Source organism: Bos indicus, chromosome 4 (assembly GCF_029378745.1).
Source record: "Bos indicus isolate NIAB-ARS_2022 breed Sahiwal x Tharparkar chromosome 4, NIAB-ARS_B.indTharparkar_mat_pri_1.0, whole genome shotgun sequence".
NCBI classification, from domain to species: Eukaryota; Metazoa; Chordata; class Mammalia; order Artiodactyla; family Bovidae; genus Bos; species Bos indicus.
Genome location: NC_091763.1, coordinates 78,010,638 through 78,032,008, shown reverse-complemented (window position 1 = coordinate 78,032,008; position 21,371 = coordinate 78,010,638). Strand labels below are relative to the sequence as shown.

At 38.9% G+C, this 21,371-nt stretch overlaps 1 protein-coding gene across 8 annotated transcripts in view; it reads left to right on the top strand.

Moving 5' to 3' along the window:
* The window catches only part of HECW1 (HECT, C2 and WW domain containing E3 ubiquitin protein ligase 1), a 481,556-nt gene that overhangs the window by 291,746 nt on the left and 168,439 nt on the right, over window positions 1-21,371 (top strand). For all 8 annotated transcript variants that reach the window (XM_070788041.1, XM_070788042.1, XM_070788040.1 and 5 more), the window contains 2 exons: window positions 2,151-2,226; window positions 19,409-19,578. In XM_070788041.1, the coding sequence (XP_070644142.1) occupies window positions 2,151-2,226; window positions 19,409-19,578 (246 nt within the window). The remainder of the gene's footprint in view (window positions 1-2,150; window positions 2,227-19,408; window positions 19,579-21,371) is intronic.

Sequence of the window (21,371 nt, the reverse complement as noted above, 5' to 3'; positions counted from 1 at the left end):
ATATGCATTATCTTTTTGTCTGCATACCTGTTTCAATCCAGTATACATGAAGAACCTTTTTGTAAATACCCTGAATACCCAACAGAAAAATCTTTAAATATGAGGATCAAAATATGTATGCACCAAGTAAGAAAGAACGAATACTATTCTTTTTTATCATCGCATGTTTAAGCTCATTTAGCCTAGGAAGACATGCAGTTTAATCCTATACCTTATAAAAAATATAAATTGGAATGCATACACTCTAGACTTATATCTACAAGGCTCCATTAAAAGTAGAGTTTCTATTGTGCTCTCAAGGAACTTAGAAGATGAACTTCTGAGATGAAACAAGCTAGATGTTGACATCTTTAAACTAGAATTAGGAGCAGTCAGTTGCAAATGTCCCACCTCGGCAAGTATAGCACCAGAAGGGGATGTGGCCAGTCTGCCCATATCAACATGGCCTTTGTCCAGGCGTAGGTGTGAAAATGAAGAGAAGTCTTCAACATGAAGAAATTTTGAATCCTGATTAGACCCATGCATATTGGCTACTTTGAGAGCTAGAAGAGTGGTCCAGCCTGAGGTTGCAGTCTCTGCTCTGTTTGCTGACCTCTGCTGCTCTGGGTCAGCCAGGCAAAGAGAAAGACAAACACAAACTGGGAAAGAGCAAGATGTGTGAAGAGGGCTGATACCTCAGACCAAGCAGTGTTCCAACTCACCCCGTTCCGTATGTCACGCACGTTGGTTCCACCTGCTGGGCAGCCCAGAATCCCTGAGATGCATCTTGTATGTGGGCCTAACAGCAGACATACTGGGAAGATTGGCACATGAGCTGCAGCCAAGCATCGAAGGCCACCAGGGGCACCTGCTTAACAAAGAGGTGTTCTAATAATTCTTTTGGACTCTCCTTGGGCCGAAACTATGAGCCTTAGTGATGCCCAGTCATTACTCTTAGTCTCAAATAAAGTAAATTGACAGTCACATCCAATCACAGCTCTTTCAGCATCAAGAGTACTGACAGGCAGAGAGAGATTAAGCCCACACAACCTAGAAACAAAGAGACTTTGAGTGAGAGGTCACTGAGTTTTCTGTTTTTCTCTTCTTCAGTATAGCTTATCTTCTAAAAAGTGGACCTGGTAGAGATTTGCTTTATATTCAGATTTTTTTTGGTATTATTTTCTCCAAATATGTAACATATGCAAAAGTAACTCTGCCTTTGAATATATACTCAGAATCATTTCAGGGTAAAACTTGCCTAGAAGAGAATGGAAACAAGAACTCTAGCTGCTTTGATTAATCCATTAACAGATCAGTGTTGAGCAATGATGGAAAATAAAACATTTTAGCAACCTGATTTGCAAATACCTACTAGATGAAGATGGGCTTCCCTTGTGGCTCAGCTGGTAAAGAATCTGCCTGCAATGCGGGAGACCTGGGTGTGATCCCTGGGTTGGGAAGATCCCCTGAAGAAGGGAAAGGCTACCCACTCTGGTATTCTGGCCTGGAGAATTCCATGGACTGTATAGTCCATGGGGTCCCAAAGAGTCAGACACAACTGAGTGACTTTCACTCTCACTAGATGAAGATAACCCATGTAACAGCTGTGTTCTGAAACTTCCCAGGAAGGCAGTTAAATAAAGAGACCTCAGAGTAGCTTCTTAATGTCATGCTCAGCTCCTCCCTAATAAACAAAATTTCCTGGGAATCTCTAGATAGTAGTACAGATCAGAAGAAGTGGAGATACGGCAGTTTTAACTATACTTTGCTAATAGAAACACTTTGTAATTACAACAGTAAACATCTATTGACCTCTCAATTTTACTGCCTCAGGGTCTGCTTTAATAAATACCTTTTTGCAAATTTGAATATGAAAAGGCATTATTTACATAGGTAGTTATAAAGGACCTCTGATATTACACTAATTATGTTTGCTGATTTCCATTTCTCTGAGAAGTACCCCCTCATCCTCACTAGCATTTCCCATTCTATTACTGGAAAAGACATTAGGTTGCTAAAAGCTTATTCTAATTGATAGTAGCCTAATGAAATCATTATACTTCTGTGTTTGTATTCTGTAGTTACAGAAAGAACTGTGATTAAGCATGTTTGTACTGGCGTGTATCTATTTCAATGCTTCTTTTGCTTGTCTCCCATTTTCCTTCTTACAGATTTTTAAAAGCATTGGTTCTGATGAGACCGTGCAAGGGCAAGGAAGTCGGAGGCTGATCAGCTTTTCTCTCTCAGGTATGTTTTGCTCATCTGAAGGCCTTTGTGGAAAAAATAAGAATGTCAGTCAGCAATCAGGAGACATCTTCAGTTTGACTCTTACCTGCAAGTTATTCAACCTCTTGCCTCAATTTCTCCATCTGTAAAACAAAATTTTAAAATATATTTTAAAATTCCCCTTGACCTTATAAATATTCTGGAGAGGTCAATAAGGAATAGGTGCATTCTTTAGATGAGATGAAATGATGAGAAGCTACTGTTCTACTTTTCCTCCATTGCTAAATAGCAGTAATTGAGAACTTATAAGGTGGAGGTAGGGAAAATCTGAGACAAGAAGCAGCTAGCAGACCTTTATCTAAATAAAATCTCACATGAAATCCAATTGGAAAAACAGATAAAAACTGAACTGCTCAAAACAATGCATCTGTGCAAAGAACAGGGAAATCCAAATGAAGCCTGTAATTTTGTTAATTGTATCTAGTTAATAGTTAAGAGTCATTTAATATGTTTTTAGTTTTCATCATGTACCATAGTTCTGGAACATGTTAGTAGGGAAATTGGCTAAATCTTCTTTAAATCTAAAATAACTTCAAAATTAAAAATATAAAGAAAAACTGAGTTGCTCAAGCAAAAATGATATAGAAAGTTCAGAGCCCCATTCACTTAATTTTACTCAAAGTGGTCTTTGCAAAGACACAATGGCATGAAGCTTTAGAACTTTATCAAGCCCAGTTTGAAAACTATTGCTTTAGCTCACTGTCAAATCAACAAATGGTTTGCAGGCCATTAATGTCAGAGATCTGAGATCAAAAAAATGAATGAGTGTTCATGAGTGTCCTTGGAAAATGAACAGTCAACCAGGGCTTTTCATGTCTAAGTGAGCCCCCAGTAAAGCAAACATGTGTCTAAAAATCCACTGATAAGTGATAATAACAAGATTAATATACAAAAAGCCAGTCGTTTTCCTATCTACCACAATGAACAAATGGAATTTAAATTAAAAGCACAAATCTATTTCTATTTAGCATCTCCCCAAATGAAGTACTTAGGTATAAATCTAATAAAATATGTATAAGCTATTTATAAGGAAAACTGCAAAACTCTAATGAATTAAATCAAAGAGCTAAATAAATGGAGATATATTCCATGTTCATGGATAGGAAGACTTAATAGTGTAAGGATGTCAGTTCTTCCCAAACTGATCTGTAGAATCAGTGCAGTCCCAACCAAAACTCCATCAAGTCATTTTGTGAAAACTGACAAATTGATTTCTAACATTTATAAGGAAAGGCAAAAGACCCAGAACAACCAACACAGTGTCGAAGGGGAATATCAAAGTTGGAGGATCGATGCTTCCCAACTTCAAGACTAACAATAAAACTGCAGTAATCAAGACAGTGTGGTACTTGTGAGGAAAAAAAAAGAAAAATAGATAAGTGGAATAGACTAGAGTACCCAGAAATAGTCCCCTATATAGTCAGCTGATCTTCGAAAGGTGAGCAAAGGCAATACAGTTGAGCAAAATAGTCCCTTCCACAAGTGGTACTGAAATAGCTGGACATCCACATGCAAAAGAAAAAAAAATAAGAATCTAGACACAGACCTTTATGCCCTTTAAAAAATTAACTCAAAATGGATCACAGACCTAAACGTAAACCACAAAACTATATAACTCCTAGAAGATACCATAGGAGAAAGCCTAAATGACCTTGGGTAGAGTAGTGCTTTTTTAGATACAACACCAAAGGCATAATGCATGAAAGAAAAAATCGTAAGATGGACTTAGTTAAAATTAAAAACTTCTGCTCTGTAAAAGACAATGTCAAGGACATGAGAAGACAAGCCACAGACTCAGAGAAAATATTTGAAAAAGACACATCTAGTAAAGTACAGTTAATCCAAAATATACAAAGAACTCTTAAAACTCAACAATATGAAAACAACCCAATTGAAAAATGGGCCAGAGATCTTCTGATCTTATCAGATATTTCACCAAAGAAGCTATCAGATCAGTCACTCAGTCATGTCCAACTCTTTGCGACCCCATGAATCGCAGCACGCCAGGCCTCCCTGTCTATCACCAACTCCCGGAGTTCACTCAGACTCACGTTCATCGAGACAGTGATGCCATCCAGCCATCTCATCCTCTGTCGTCCCCTTCTCCTCCTGCCCCCAATCCCTCCCAGCATCAGAGTCTTTTCCAATGAGTCAACTCTTCGCATGAGGTAGCCAAAGTACTGGACTTTCAGCTTTAGCATCATTCCATCCAAAGAAGTCCCAGGGCTGATCTCCTTCACAATGAACTGGTTGGATCTCCTTGCAGTCCAAGGGACTCTCAAGAGTCTTCTCCAAAACCACAGTTCAAAAGCATCAATTCTTCAGTGCTCAGCCTTCTTCACAGTCCAAATCTCACATCCATACACGACCACAGGAAAAACCATAGCCTTGACTAGACGAACCTTTGTGGGCAAAGTAATGTCTCTACTTTTGAATATGCTATCTAGGTTGGTCAAAGCTATACTGATGGCAAATAATCATATGAAAAGGTGCTCCACATCGTATGTCATTCATTTCAGTTCAGTTCCTCAGTTGTGTCCAACTCTTACGACCCCATGGACTGCAGCACACCAGGCCTCCCAGTCCACTACAAACTTCTGGAGCCTACCCAAACCCATGTCATTTAAGTCAGTGATGCCTTCCAACCATCTCAACCTCTGTTGTCCCCTTCTCCTCCAGCCTCAATCTTTCCCAGCATGAGGGTCTTTTCAAATGAGTCAACTCTTTGCATCAGGTGGCCAAAGTATTAGTGTTTCAGCTTCAACATCAGTCCTTCCAATGAACACCCAGGACAGATTTCCTTTAGGATGGACTGCTTGGATCTCCTTGCATTCCAAGGGACTCTCAAGAGTCTTGTCCAACACCACAGTTCAAAAGCATCAATTCTTCAGTTCTCAGCCTTCTTTATAGTCCAACTCTCACATCAATAAATGACCACTGGAAAAACCATAGCCTTGACTAGACAGACCTCTGTTGGCAAAGTAATGTCTCTGCTTTTTAATATGCTGTCTAGGTTGGTCATAACTTTCCTTCCATAGAGTAAGCATCTTTTAATTTCATGGCTGCAGTCACCATCTGCAGTGATTTTGGAGTCCAAAAAATAAAGTCCAGCCACTATTTCCCCATCTATTTGCCATGAAGTGATGGGACCAGATGCCATGATCTTAGTTTTCTGAATGTTGAGCTTTAAGCCAACTTTCTCACTCTCCTCCTTCACTTTCATCAGTTCAGTTCAGTCACTCAGTCATGTCCGACTCTTTGCAACCCCATGAATCACAGCACGCCAGGCCTCCCTCTCCATCACCAACTCCCAGAGTCCACTCAAACTCACGTCCATCGAGTCAGTGATGCGATCCAGCCATCTCATCCTCTGTCGTCCCCTTCTCCTCCTGCCCTCAATCCCTCCCAGCATCAGAGTCTTTTCCAATGAGTCAACTCTTCGCATGAGGTGGCCAAAGTACTGGAGTTTCAGCTTTAGCATCATTCCATCCAAAGAAATCCCAGCGCTGATCTCCTTCAGAATGGACTGATTGGATCTCCTTGCAGTCCAAGGGACTCTCAAGAGTCTTCTCCAACACCACAGTTCAAAAGCATCAATTGTTTGGTGCTCAGCTTTCTTCACAGTCCAACTCTCACATCCATACGTGACCACAACCTTGACTAGACAGACATTTGTTGGCAAAGTAATATCTCTGCTTTTGAATATGCTATCTAGGTTGGTCATAACTTTCCTTCCAAGGAGTAAGCATCTTTTAATTTCATGGCTATAGTCACCATCTGCAGTGATTTTGGAGCCCAAAAAAATAAAGTCTGACACTGTTTCCACTATTTCCACTGTTTCTATTTGCCATGAAGTGATGGGACCAGATGCCATGATCTTCGTTTTCTGAATGTTGAGCTTTGAGCAAAATTTTTCACTCTCCTCTTTCACTTTCATCAAAAGGCTTTTTGTTCCTCTTTAATTTCTGCCATGAGGGTGGTGTCATCTGCATATCTAAGGTACAATAATCTCAGATAACCTCGGCAATCTTGATTCTAGCTTGTGCTTCTTCCAGCCCAGCGTTTCTCATGATGTACTCTGCATAGAAGTTAAATAAGCAGGGTGACAATATACAGCCTTGACGTACTCCTTTCCTATTTGGAACCAGTCTGGTGTTCCATGTCCAGTTGCTTCCTGACCTGCATACAAATTTCTCAAGAGGCTGGTCAGGTGGTCTTGTATTCCCATCTCCTTTAGAATTCTCCACAGTTTGTTATGATCTACACAGTCAAAGGCTTTGGCATAGTCGATAAAGCAGAAATAGATGTTTTTCTGGAACTCTTTTGCTTTTTCCATGATCCAACAGATGTTGGCAATTTGATCTCTGGTTCCTCTGCCTTTTCTAAAACCAGCTTGAACATCTGGAAGTTCACCGTTCACGTACTGCTGAAGCCTGGAGAATTTTGAGCATGACTTTACTAGCATGTGAGATGAGTGCAATTGTGCGGTAGTTTGAGCATTCTTTGGCATTGCCTTTCTTTGGGATTGGAATGAAAACTGACCTTTTCCAGTCCTGTGGCCACATTTGCTGGCATATTGAGTGCAGCACTTTCACAGCATCATCTTTCAGGATTTGAAATAGCTCAACTGCAATTCCATCACTTGCACTAGCTTTGTTCATAGTGATGATTTCTAAGGCCGACTTGACTTCGCATTCCAGGATGTCTGGCTCTAGGTGAGTGATCATACCATCATGATTATCTGGGTCATGAAGATCTTTTTTGTACAGTTCTTCTGTGTATTTTTGCCACCTCTTCTTAATATCTTCTGCTTCTGTTAGGTCCATACCATTTCTGTCCTTTATCAAGCCCATCTTTGTATGAAATGTTCCCTTAGTATCTCTAATTTTCTTGAAGAGATCTCTAGTCTTTCCCTTTCTGTTGTTTTCCTCTACTTCTTTGCATTGATCACTGAGAAAGGCTTTCTTATCTCTTCTTGCTATTGTTTGGAACTCTGCATTCAGATGCTTATATCTTTCTTTTTCTCCTTTGATTTTCACTTCTCTTCTTTTCACAGCTATTTGTAAGCCCTCCCTAGACAGCCATTTTGCTTTTTTGCATTTCTTTTCCATGGGGATGGTCTTGATCCCTGTCTCCTGTGTCACGAACCTCAGTCCATAGTTCATAAGGTACTCTATCTATCAGATCTAGTCCCTTAAATCTATTTCTCACTTCCACTGTATAATCATAAGGAATTTGATTTAGGTCATACCTGAATGGTCTAGTGGTTTTCCCCACTTTCTTCAATTTAAGTCTGAATTTGGCAATAAAGAGTTCATGATCTGAGCCACAGTCAGCTCCCAGTCTTGTTTTTGCTGACTGTATAGAGCTTCTCCATCTTTGGATGCAAAGAATATAATCAATCTGATTTCGGTGTTAACCATCTGGTGATGTCCATGTGTAGAGTCTTCTCTTGTTGGAAGAGAGTGTTTGCTATGACCAGTGCATTCTCTTGGCAAAACTCTATTAGCCTTTGCCCTGCTTCATTCCATATTCCAAGGCCAAATTTGCTGTTACTCCAGGTGCTTCTTGACTTCCTACTTTTGCATTCCAGTCCCCGATAATGCAAAGGACATCTTTTTTGGGTGTTAGTTCTAAAAGATCTTGTAGGTCTTCATAGAACTGTTCAACTACAGCTTCTTCAGCATTACTGGTTGGGGCATAGACTTGGATTACTGTGATATTGAATGGTTTGCCTTGGAAACAAACAGAGATCATTTTGTCGTTTTTGAGATTGCATCCAAGTACTGCATTTTGGACTCTTTTGTTGACCATGATGGCTACTCCATTTCTTCTAAGGGATTCCTGCCCTCAGTAGTAGATATAATGGTCATCTGAGTTAAATTCACCCATTTCAGTTCATTTTAGTTCACTGATTCCTAGAATGTCAATGTTCACTCTTGCCATCTCCTGTTTGACCACTTCCAATTTACCTTGATTCATGGACCTAACATTCCACATTCCTCTGCAATATTGCTCTTTACAGCATCAGACCTTGCTTCTATCACCAGTCACATCCACAACTGGGTATTGTTTTTGCTTTGGCTCCATCCCTTCATTCTTTCTGGAGTTATTTCTCCATTGATCTCCAGTAGCATATTGGGCACCTACTGACCTGGGGAGTTCCTCTTTCAGTATCCTATGATTTTGCCTTTTTCATACTGTTCATTCAAGCCAAAAATACTGAAGTGGTTTGCCACTCCCTTCTCCAATGGACCACATTCTGTCAGACCTCTCCACAATGACCCGCCCATCTTGGGTGGCCCTACAGGGCATAGCTTGGTTTCATTGAGTTAGACAAGGCTGTGGTCCTAGTGTGATTAGATTGACTAATTTTCTGTGATTATGGTTTCACTGTGTCTGCCCTCTGATGCCCTTTTGCAACACCTACCATCTTTCTTGGGTTTCTCTTACCTTGGACCTGGGATATCTCTTCACGGCTGCTCCAGCGAAGCACAGCTGCTGCTCCTTACCTCTTTAGTTCTTCTTTACTTTCTGCCATAAGGGTGGTGTCACCTGCATATCTGAGGTTATTGATATTTCTCCCAGCAATCTTGATTCCAGCTTGTGCTTCATCTAGCCCAGCGTTTCTCTTTGTATATACATATATATATATATATATATATATATACACACACACACACACATATGAGAAGGAAATGGCAACCCACTCCAGTGTTCTTGCCTGGAGAATCCCAGGGCTGGAGGAGCCTGGTGGGCTACTGTCTATGGGGTCACCCAGAGTCGGACACGACTGAAGCGACTTAGCAGCAGTAGCAGTATATACATATATATATTTATTTTTTTTTTAATTGGAGGCTACTTACTTTACAATATTATATTGGTTTTGCCATACATTGACATAAATCCACCATGGGTGTGCATGTGTTCCCATCCTGAACCCCCCTCCCACCTCCCTCCCCATACCATCCCTCTGGGTCATCCCAGTGCACCAGCCCCAAGCACCCTGTATCATGCATCAAACCTGGACTGGCAATTCATTTCACATATGATAATTTACATGTTTCAATGCCATTCTCCCAAATCATCCCACCCTCACCCTCTCCCATAGAGTCCAACAGACTGTTCTATACATCTATGTCTCTTTTGCTGTCTTGCATACAGGGTTATCATTACCATCTTTCTAAATTCCATATATATGCATTAGTATACTGTATTGGTGTTTTTCTTTCTGGCTTACTTCACTCTGTGTAATAGGCTCCAGTTTCATCCACCTCATTAGAACTGATTCAAATGTATTCTTTTTAATGGCTGAGTAATATTCCCTTGTGTATATCTACCACAGCTTTCTTATCCATTCGTCTGGTGGTGGACATCTAGGTTGCTTCCATGTCCTGGCTATTATAAACAGTGCTGCAATGAACACTGGGGTACACGTATCTCTTTCAATTCTGGTTTCCTCGGTGTGTATGCCTAGCAGTGGGATTACTGGGTCATATGGCAGTTCTATTTCCAGTTTTTTAAGGAATCTCCACACTGTTCTCCATAGTGGCTGTACTAGTTTGCATTCCCACCAACAGTGTAAGAGGGTTCCCTTTTCTCCACACCCTCTCCAGCATTTATCGCTTGTAGACTTTTGGATCACAGCCATTCTGACTGGTGTGAAATGGTACTTCATTATGGTTTTGATTTGCATTTCTCTGATAATGAGTGATGTTGAGCATCTTTTCATGTGTTTGTTAGCCATTTGTATGTCTTCTTTGGAGAAATGTCTGTTTAGTTCTTTGGCCCATTTTTTGATTGGGTCTTTTATTTTTCTGGAATTGAGTTGCAGGAGTTGCTTGTATATTTTTGAGATTAATTCTTTGTCCATTGCTTTGTTTGCTATTATTTTCTCCCATTCTGAAGGCTCTCTTTTCACCTTACTTATAGTTTCCTTTGTTGTGAAGAAGGTTTTTAATTTTAATTAGGTCCCATTTGTTTATTTTTGCTAGTATTTCCAATATTCTGGGAAGTGGGTCATAGAGGATCCTGCTGTGGTTTATGTCAGAGTGTTTTGCCTATGTTCTCCTCTAGGAGTTCAATAATTTCTGGTCTTACATTTAGATCTTTAATCCATTTTGAGTTTATTTTTGTGTATGGTGTTAGAAAGTGTTCTAGTTTCATTCTTTTACAAGTGGGTGACCAGTTTTCCCAACACCATTTGTTAAAGAGATTGTCTTTTCTCCATTGTATATTCTTGCCTCCTTTGTCGAAGATAAGGTGTCCATAGATGCATGGATTTATCTCTGGGCTTTCTATTTTGTTCCATTGATCTATATTTCTGTCTTTGTGCCAGTACCATACTGTCTTGATGACTGTGGCTTTGTAGTAGAGCCTGAGGTCAGGCAGGTTGATTCCTCCAGTTCCATTCTTCTTTCTCAAGATTTCTTTGGCTACTCGAGGTTTTTTGTATTTCCATACAAATTGCAAAATTATTTGTTCTAGCTTTCTGAAAAATACCATTGGTAGCTTGATAGGGATTGCATTGAATCTATAGATTGCTTTGAGTAATATATTCATTTTCACTATATTGATTCTTCTGATCCATGAACATGGTATATTTCTCCATCTATTTGTGTCCTCTTTAATTTCTTGCACCAGTGTTTTATAGTTTTCTATATATGGGTCTTTTGTTTCTTTAGGTAGATATATTCCTAAGTATTTTATTCTTTTTGTTGTAATGGTGAATGAAATTTTTCCTTAATTCCTCTTTCTGTTTTCTCATTGTTAGTATATAGGAATGCAAGAGATTTTTGTGTGTTGGTTTTATATCCTGCAACTTTACTATATTCATTGATTAGCTCTAGTAATTTTCTGGTGGAGTCTTTAGAGTTTTCTATGTAGAGGATCATGTCATCTGCAAACAGTGGGAATTTTACTTCTTCTTTTCCAATCTGAATTCCATTTATTTCTTTTTCTGCTCTGATTGCTGTGGCCAAAACTATGTTGAATAGTAGTGGTGAGAGTGGGCACCCTTGTCTTGTTCCTGACTTTAGGGGAAATGCTTTCAATTTTTTACCATTGAGGATAATGTTTGCTGTGGGTTTGTCATATATAGCTTTTATTATGTTGAGGTATGTTCCTTCTATTCCTGCTTTCTGGAGAGTTTTTATCATAAATGGATGTTGAATTTTGTCAAAGGCTTTCTCTGCATCTATTGAGATAATCATATGGTTTTTATTTTTCAATTTGTTAATGTGGTGTATTACATTGATTGATTTGTGGATATTGAAGAATCCTTGCATCCCTGGGATAAAGCCCACTTGATCATGATGTATGATCTTTATAATATGTTGTTGGATTTTGTTTGCTAGAATTCTGTTAAGGATTTTTGCATCTATGTTCGTCAATGATATTGGCCTGTAGTTTTCTTTTTTTGTGGCATCTTTGTCAGGTTTTGGTATTAGGGTGATGGTGGCCGCATAGAATGAGTTTGAAAGTTTACCTTCCTCTGCAGTTTTCTGGAAGAGTTTGAGTAGGATAGGTGTTAGCTCTTCTCTAAATTTTTGGTAGAATTCAGCTGTGAAGCTGTCTGGTCCTGCAGCCCAGCATTTCTCATGATGTACTCTGCATATAAGTTAAATAAGCAGGGTGACAATATACAGCCTTGACACACTCCTTTTCCTATTTGGAACCAGTCTGTTGTTCCATGTCCATTTCTAACTATTGCCTCCTGACCTGCATACAGATTTCTCAAAAGGCAGGTCAGGTAGTCTGGTATTCCCATCTCTTTCAGAATTTTCCACAGTTTATTGTGATCCACACAGTCCAATGCTTTGGCATAGTCAATAAAGTGGAAATAGATGTTTTTTCTAAAACTCTCTTGCTTTTTCAATGATCCAGCAGATATCATTAGGGAAATGCAAATTAAAAAGAGATACTACTATGTACCTATTGGAATGACCAAAATCCAAAACACTGAAAACACTAAATGCTGGCAAAGACGTGGAGCAAAAGGAACTCACATTTATTGCTGGTAGGAAAGCAAATGGTACAGACACTCTGAAATGCATTTTGGTAGTTTCTTTCAAAACTAAACATACTCTTACTACATGACCCCATGATCACATTGCTTGGAAATTACCCCCCAAAACCTGACACAGATGTCTATAGCAGCTTTTTTTATGATTGCCAAAACTTGGAAGCAATCAAGATGTCTTTCAGTAGGTGAATGGATAAATAAACTGTAGTACATTCAGATAATGGAATATTATTCAGTGCTAAAAAGAAATGAGCTATCAGGCCATGAAAAGACCTGAGGAATCTTGAATGTATATTACTCATCACAAAAGGCCAATCTGGAAAGGCTTCATGCTATGTGAATCCAACTATGTCACATTCTGGTAAAGGTAAAACCATGAAGATGATAGAAACATCAGTGGTTCTAGGGGATGAGAGATGAATAGGTGGGGCACAGGGTTTTTAGGGCAGTAAAAATACTCTGTTTGAGAGAGTAATGATGGATACATGTAATAATGCATTTGCCAATGCCATTGAATGTATAGTGCCAAAAGTGAATCCTAGTGTAAATTATGGATTTGGGGAAGAAAGGTAAAGTGTCTCTCATCAAAGGGACACTATGATGATGATGTGTCAGTCTAGGCTCATCAACTGTAACCAATGTACCAATCTGGTAGATCTTGAGAATGGGGGTGGGGGGCTATGCATGTGTGAAGCAGGCAGTATAGGGGAAATCTATGTATTTCCTTTTGATTTTGCTATTAATCTACAACTACTCTAAAAGAAAGTAAGTCTTTAAAAAGCCCACATTCATCAATAGAATGTCTCAGTTTTTTGTGTTTTTTTTTAAGAAAAAAACTCAATAATTTGTATTACTAGGACAGAAATGGAGAAGGCAATGGTACCCCACTCCAGTACTCTTACCTGGGAAATCCCATGGACGGAGGAGCCTGGTGGGCTGTAGTCCATGGGGTTGCTAGGAGTCGGACACGACTGAGCAACTTCACTTTCACTTTTCACTTTCATGCATTGGAGAAGGAAATAGCAACCCACTCCAGTGTTCTTGCCTAGAGAATCCCAGGGACAGGGGAGCCTGGTGGGCTGCCATATGGGGTTGCACAGAGTCGGACATGACTGAAGCAACTTAGCAGTAGCAGCAGCAGCAGCAGGACAGAAAACTAACAACTTCTGATTTGTTATTCTTATATTCCCATTGAAATGCTTGATAACTAACAATTATTTATACAAGCCTTCAGAAACAGTAGAAACCAGGAAAACTACTGTCTGTAAGAAATTAAGAATTTTCACCAACCAGAGCTCACTAAAATCCTAAAGTCTACAAGGGATGCCATTCAGGATAGACAGCATGGAACTGCGGAAAGAGACAAAATCTCCATTCACTGGTTCCCATTTTTGGCTCTGCCATGCAGACATGGACTCATAGACTGACCAGAGGAAATGAAATCACCCCACTACCATCACCAGTTTGGTTCAAATAGCTACTTTCTAAGGATCAGGATTGGTTCATTTCCTATGGTCCCCAATATATAGGGGACCAATATATATGGGCTTCCCTGGTAGCTCAGATCGTAAAGCATCTGCCTACAATGCCTGGAGAAGGAAATGGCAACCCACTCCAGTATTCTTGCCTGGAGAATCTCATGGATGGAGGAGCCTGGTAGGCTACAGTCCATGGGGTCACAATGAGTTAGACATGACTGAGTGACTTCACTTCACTTCACTTCATTTCCTATGGTCCCCAATATATCATTTTTCTTACAGTTATCTCAAGGCAAAAATTGCCAACAATGAAATATGGCTGGAGGTATAAAATGAGCAACTAAAGAAGCATGCCTGGAATGGTAGTGGAGATATAATACTTTGTAATTGAGTATGTCTGTGTTTAACTCACTGTCAAGGAAAAGTAAATACTGCTTAAAGTATCATGATAAATGTCATGCCTCAAAGAAAGTTTAAAAGGTCATCAAATCTATAACTAAGCAAAACCTACAGATTATCAAAGAAGTTAACTAGATGCTAGTCATCTCCAGGTATAAAAGTAGGGATGAGGATTCTAACAGCAGCCCATTGTACAACCAAACTAACTAAAGATGGACAATACCAGGGCTACACACAACCTACTCATGGTCCTAAAAAATGTATCGAGAAAGGGGAAAAAAAAGTTGAAGGACATAACACTCAAGAGGAAAAAGGAAGTATTTTGTCACAAATATATACTGAGGAGAAGTAAAGGATATGTTACTCATCTGCTTGTACACTCTATAAAACACAGGAAAGTGCAAAATCTATCAGGTAAGAAGTCTAGGATGAAGAAAAATGATAAGGGAGGTCTTTGAAGCTAAAAGAAAGTCAATGTATTTGTTTCCTATTGCTGCTGTAACAAATTACCATAAAGTTAGTGGCTTGAAACAACACACATGTATTCATACAGTTCTGGAGATCAGAAATCCAAAATGAATCTTAAGGGATGAAAATCAAGATATCAACAGGCAAGGCTGGTTCCCTTCTGGGATCTCCTAGGAAGAATATGCTCATCTCTGAGATTCTAAAGTCTGTTATGCATGTTTTTGGCTCACGGCTGTATCACTCCAGTCTCTGCTTCTGCTGTCACATCACTTTCTCCTCATCTTGCTCCTCCTTCCTCCACTTTATAAGGACTCTTATAATTACACTGAATCTTTCCATCTCAATCAAGATTCTTCAGCATGTCTGTAAAGTCCCTTCTACTGTGTAAGGTGACATATTCACAGGTTCCAGGAATTAGATCATGGTCATCTGTGTGAGACCATTTTTCTGTCTATTATAGTCATGGAAAGATTTAAAATAAATTCTGAAAGGTACAGTCATTGAATTCAAAGTGAGCTTTGAGAGATTTTAGAAAGCAGCGAAGAGTATACTCACTACATTATTAGAATTGGGTAGACCAACTTGAGATTCTCTCATCGAAAACATAGAAGGGTCAGACTTAAAAAGATAAGGAAGTAAAAAGATGGATGACAAATACAGAGCAATACATGGATAATTCTGATGAAGAGATCAGAACAAATAATAGCAGAAAGATTTTTTTGAGCTGGATATAATTTTGCATCTTTAAATTTGACTATCACATACTAGGAAAAAAGTATGTGCAGAGAGCAATGTCTAGACAAATGCCTTTTTTTAAAACAAATTTTCAAATGCAAACAGAGTAGCCATCTGAGTGGAAAAAGCATGATACAAAAGGATAAACCTCATGTTAATTTCAGATTTGTCTTATAATACAGAACACTAAAATCATGAAGCAAAGGCTACAGAGCTTTAAGGGTAGCATATTTTAGCTGAAGATTTCTGTGCCTACCAGATTGTCATTTATATGAGAAGGCAAGAGAAACACATTTTCAGGTTTTCAAGGGCTCAAAGAATTTCACCCTTGCATCTTATCTGAGAGTAATATGTGAATATCCACTCCAGTATACAGAGAGATTAGAAAAAAAAACAAAACCTCAAAAACTGGAGATACTGCATATAATTGGACAGCTTTTATTTTTAGGATAAAAAATGAGAAATAAGCAGAAAGATCATGGAAAATTTCAAGAATACAGTAGACATGGCAAGCAAGATTGTTGATGCAAATATTTTACTTTTCAAATCTGTTTATATATTCAGTTTTTACCACTTCTTGGTGGTAATAAATTTCCTATGTAACTATTATCCCTTTAATGTTCAAAGAATTAACACTGCAACCTCAACAAATTGCAAATGCAAATAAAGGGTTTTTTCCCCACAGGTATTGGAGACAATTTAAACATTCAAAATTACCACAGAGTCAAATAATGAAATACCATATACTCTTAAGAATTATATATACAAAATGTTCTAAAAGACATGGGACCAGACATTTTATTATATAATCCAGGCAAAAGAAAAAATTTAGGACAAATGTTTATATATACAGTATGGTCTCAACTGTGCAAATTACTGAAAGACAATAAAGAAAAAGTCTGGCAATGGCTGCTACTAGGCAGTACAATTTGAAATAACTTTAAAATTCTGTTTCTTTTCCTTCTGTATTTAAAAATGTTATAATAAGTGTGTATCATGTTTATCATCAGAACAAAAAACTAATACAGGAAAAATGGAGGAAAATTAAATATTCTCCCATTAATGTATCATTTACTTTTGGAAAATCATAAAAGTCTATGTGTTGTTATACACATACATTCCAACAATCTCAGAGTTGAAAACGTTGAGACCCAAAAAGTTACATCAATTTTCTAAAGTTTTAAAGTTCAACAGTGAGTGTTCCAGACTAAAATCTGAATATACTGACTCCCAGCCAAGCGCTCTTTAAACTCCTAATTGACTCCTTAATACAGCAGTTTTCAAACATTTTACTCTGTGAAACACATATTTTAATAAATATACAAATTGAATTTAAACTATAAAAGCTCACTGGAGGACATGAAATGAGGCATGAAAATATGAAGAAATATATGCTCCTGAGTATAAAGTTCCCATTTCTCCCAAAATTAATCTATAAATTTAATATAATTCTGATCAAAATTCCAATTCTTTGAAGGCAGCTTTTAAAAAAATTAATAAGATTAATATGGAAGAATAAATGTGTGAGTAGTAAAGAAAGATGTTTTCTTTCGGACAAAAAAACAAGAACAATGAAGTATGACTAGACTTATCAGGTATCAAACATGTGATAAAGACATATTATGCAGATTTAGATAAGTTGTTTGATGGAAGAGAATTTTTTCAAAAGACCTATTTATACATAAGGATTTGACCCATGCCAAAGTTGGAATTTTTATAAAAAGGTAGTATCACATTTTGGTTAAAAACACAGACTTTGGAATCAAAGAGGCAGGTTCAAATTTCATTTCTGACGTTGACCAACTATAAAAACCTGTTCAAATTACTTAACTCAGAAGCCTCTATGTTTTCTTCCTCAAACTAGTGATATAATAACTACTTTGTAGAGTTTGTAACTAGGATTAAATCAGATTATATATTTGAAGGGCATAGAATGGTCCCCAGAATTTAGTAACTAATCAATAAATGGCCGGCAGTAGTGGTGGAGGTGACGAAGGCGATGATAGTCATATTATTTTATGGTGAATAAATCTATATGTCTATCACATTCTCAGCCATTGTCCCCAATACCACCTCCCAGAAATGATGACTCACTAGGAGAACTCATGAGTATTATCGTACTCATGACTATAAAACATTGAAAAGAGAAAAAGCAAATTGCAAAGGAAAAAGGTACCTGGGATGAAATCTGGAAGATAGCAGGTGCAAATTTCCATGAGTCCTCTCTCACTGGAGTCATACAGCTTGGGTTCATTTTCCCCAGCAACAAGTTGTGATAAAAATATGAATTATTATCTATCAAAAAATTTTTTAGTCACTCAGTCATGTCTGACTTTTTGCGACCCCATGGACTGTCGCCCACCAGGCTCCTCTGTCTATGGAATTCTCTAGGCAACAATACTGGAGTGGGTTGCCATTCTCTTCTCCAGGGGATTGTCCTGATCCAGGGATCAAACCCGGGTCTCCCACACTACAGGCAGATTCTTTACCTTCTGAGCCACCAGGGAAACAAGGAGGCTCAATAAAGATTCAGAATCCAAGGTTTTCACTGGGGGCTGCTCATGTGGCCAAATTCCTCCTAGGACTTACTAAAATTCCAGACTCCCAGAGGAAAGCAGGTGTTCGGTGTAAACAAGGTAGTTTGCACAAACACTTGGGGCACAGAGATGAGTTCTTATTAGTTCTGAGGTGTGAGAACCCCCCTGACACTACCGAAAGATCAACCCTATGAACAGACCTTTCTAAGGAGAAAAGACTCAGGCTGTCACACATTTCTATGGGTGATAGCTGAGTTTTACAAATTTCTGTGATGTTTATATTTTCCAATGTTTATTCCACCTCACAGCAGTATATAATAATGCAAGAGTGGAAGAACAGTTTTGTTACGGAGATTGCTTTGAATCAATTCAAAGTTATGGTTTAAATTCACATGAAAGCTTCTGTACTTTTTTCCGTCAGTGACAAATTCCTCCAAACACCTCACAACTTATACCATACTTGAGAATCAATCCGATGTATTTTTAACTGTTTCTTTTACTTAAGTATAAGTAGGAACAATTTTTTGGAAAATACTTTAATAATACAAAAATTTTAATTATGTTTTTGATATTATAAATTTATTTCCAATAAATATAAGATGATTTCAGATTGTTGGCAGAACAGCTATAAACCACTATCACCTCTCTCTCCCCTCTACACACAGCATGAAATTTTACATGATCAGATACTTTCAATTACAGGGAACGGCTCAGTTTTCAAAGCCTTTCCTCCTGACAGCATGGTCTCTCCTCAGAACTCTCCTCACTGAAGTGCATTAGCTCCATGGAGGCCATGATTTTTTTCTTTCCTCCAATGCCCCTGCTCTTCACTCTTTTAATCTTCATCTTTCTCTTTTTTCTCCTAATTCTCTCTTTCCTTACTCAGTGAAGATCCTATTTACTGTGAGACTAGAGCCCTTGTTTTTCTGTCTCCACTTTGAAGAATTTTCACCTAGACCCACTGAATTTTCCAAGATGGATTTCCTCTCTCAGTGTGCACCCAGGTTTCCTGAGGTAACCCTCAGCCTTATCCCAACCTGCCTGAGGAGCACCAGAAGTCCAAACCAGAAAGGGTCAACAGTCTTCTCTTGAAAAGCATAGTGGCCACAATGCCAGTATTGATTTATTACAGGCAGTTCTTACCAAACCAATTTAATATACGTCAGTAAATGTTTCATGTAATGGGTTCTGGAGACACATCAGTCCATATTTTGTAATGAGGTGAAAAACGGTGGTTCAGGATTGAAAATTTTTTCTGTGTTTCAAATGGACTCTTTTCCTTGTATAAAACCTAATCTAATCTTTGGGGCCTTCCCTGATGGCTCAGACAGTAAAGAATCTGCCTGCAATGCAGGAGACTCGGGTTCGATCCCTGAGTCAGGAAGATCCCCTGGAGAAAGGAATGGCTACCCACTCCAGTATTCTTGCCTGGAGAATTCCACAGACAGATAATCTTTAACCTTACTAAAACACACAAAATTGAAATATCCTCTATTTTATAGATTTCCAGGCCATGGGGTTGAAGAAAGGGATGTTTTTCAACCCAGACCCTTACCTGAAGATTTCTATTCAGCCTGGGAAGCACAGCATCTTTCCTGCCCTCCCCCACCATGGACAGGAGAGGCGATCCAAAATCATTGGCAACACTGTGAACCCCATCTGGCAGGCTGAGGTGAGTGCCCGGGCCCTGAAAAATGGGCTTAAGTGACAAAGCGAAGTGACTGACCATGAAGCCCACGTGCTACTCCCTCCCTTCTTGGAGCCCCAAACTCTTCTGCTTAGTTCATGGTTCTCTTGGTCCTAGAGGGGAGCCGTGTTTTCCTTGGGTTGTAGCTCCTAGGAATTTTTTTTTTAAGTGGGTGAAGTGGAGTTTTTTTTATATTTATTTTATTTTAATTTTTATTGGAGTATAGTTGATTTACAATGTTGTGTTATAGCAAAGTGAATCAAGTATATAGCAAGAATATAGCAAAGTGAATCAGTTATACATATATCCACACTTTTTTAGATTCTTTTTCCATACATACCATTAGAGTATTGAGTAGTGTTCCCTGTGGTAAACAGTAAGTCCTTATTCGTTATCTATTTTACAGCTCAGATGGTAAAGCGTCTGTCTGCCTGCAATGTGGGAGACCCAGGTTTGATCCCTGGGTCAGGAAGATCCCCTGGAGAAGGAAATGGCAACCCACTCCAGTATTCATGCCTGGAAAATCCCATAGACCGAGGAGCCTGGTGGGCTACAGTCCATGGGGTCACAAAGAGTTGGATAGGACTGAACGACTTCACTTTCACTTTCAGTGTGTATATGTCAGTCGCAATCTCCCAGTTTATCCCTCTGCCCTTACCCCCTGGTAACCATAAATTTGTTTTCTATGTCTATGACTCTGCTTCTGTTTTGTAGATAAGCTCATTCATCCATGTTGCTGCAAATGCCTTTATTTCTTTCTTTTTTATGGCTGAGTAATACTATATTATATGCATGTAAAACATTTTCTTTATTCATTCCTCTGTCGATGGGCATTTAAGTTGTTTCCATGTCTTGGTGGGTACTGGAACCAGTACCCCAACATACGAGGGGACGACTGTAATAGCCTCTTCATCTGATTCTGAGCCTGCAAGCAGAACTCCCTCTCTCTGCCTTTCTGTGGGAGCAGGAAGAAATGCATTCTCACATACTTCCCACACGTGTGGCCCTTGAGTGAGAGTGACAAATTTAAACTGTGTCCGTCTGGACCAGTTCCAGAGATTCTCACACTGTCAGGTTCCTGGGACAGGTAAAACAATAAGCCCTAGAATAACACTGGGGTTGCATACTATTTGATTTAAATAGGTATAAATTTAAATAGATTTAAATCATTCACACCATCTTCCTGGTTTGCTTGGTGCTAGGCAACTTGCTGGAGCTTTTGAATAGTTTGATGAATAGTCTGATGAAGGTGATTTTCTTCTCCTACATGTGTCTCCTCCGCCAGCTGGGAGCAAGGAGGTTCCTCAACAAGACCTCATCTGGCTCAGCCTCACAGTGACTAAGTCTTGTCCGAGAGAACTAGCAGAAAGTTGTCACCCCATTGACTGCCTAGCTCCCTTCTTTAGCTTGAGGGAATAATCTGCAGACTGCGTGGCTTAAGGAACAGGGAGGCTTAGAACATGAAAGTGCTGCAATATAATGTAGGAGTTAAAAGCACAGCTTTGCAGTGACACAGACCTTGGTTCAAATCCCAGCTTGGCTAGTTATTAGTTGTGTAACTTTGAGAAATCAGTTATCCTCGATCTGAGCATCATATTATCCTTATCAGGCTGGTGCTGATGGTCCAAGGCACTCACTTTGGGCAGTATTCTTTTATTCTTCCAAGTAGATCATCTCTGATGCAGAACTTTCAAGTATCCTTGACAAGAAAGTGTAGATATCTGGGGACAAAGATTTTTCATTTTCTGCTTCCTAGGCTTAATTAGGCTTTATAAGGG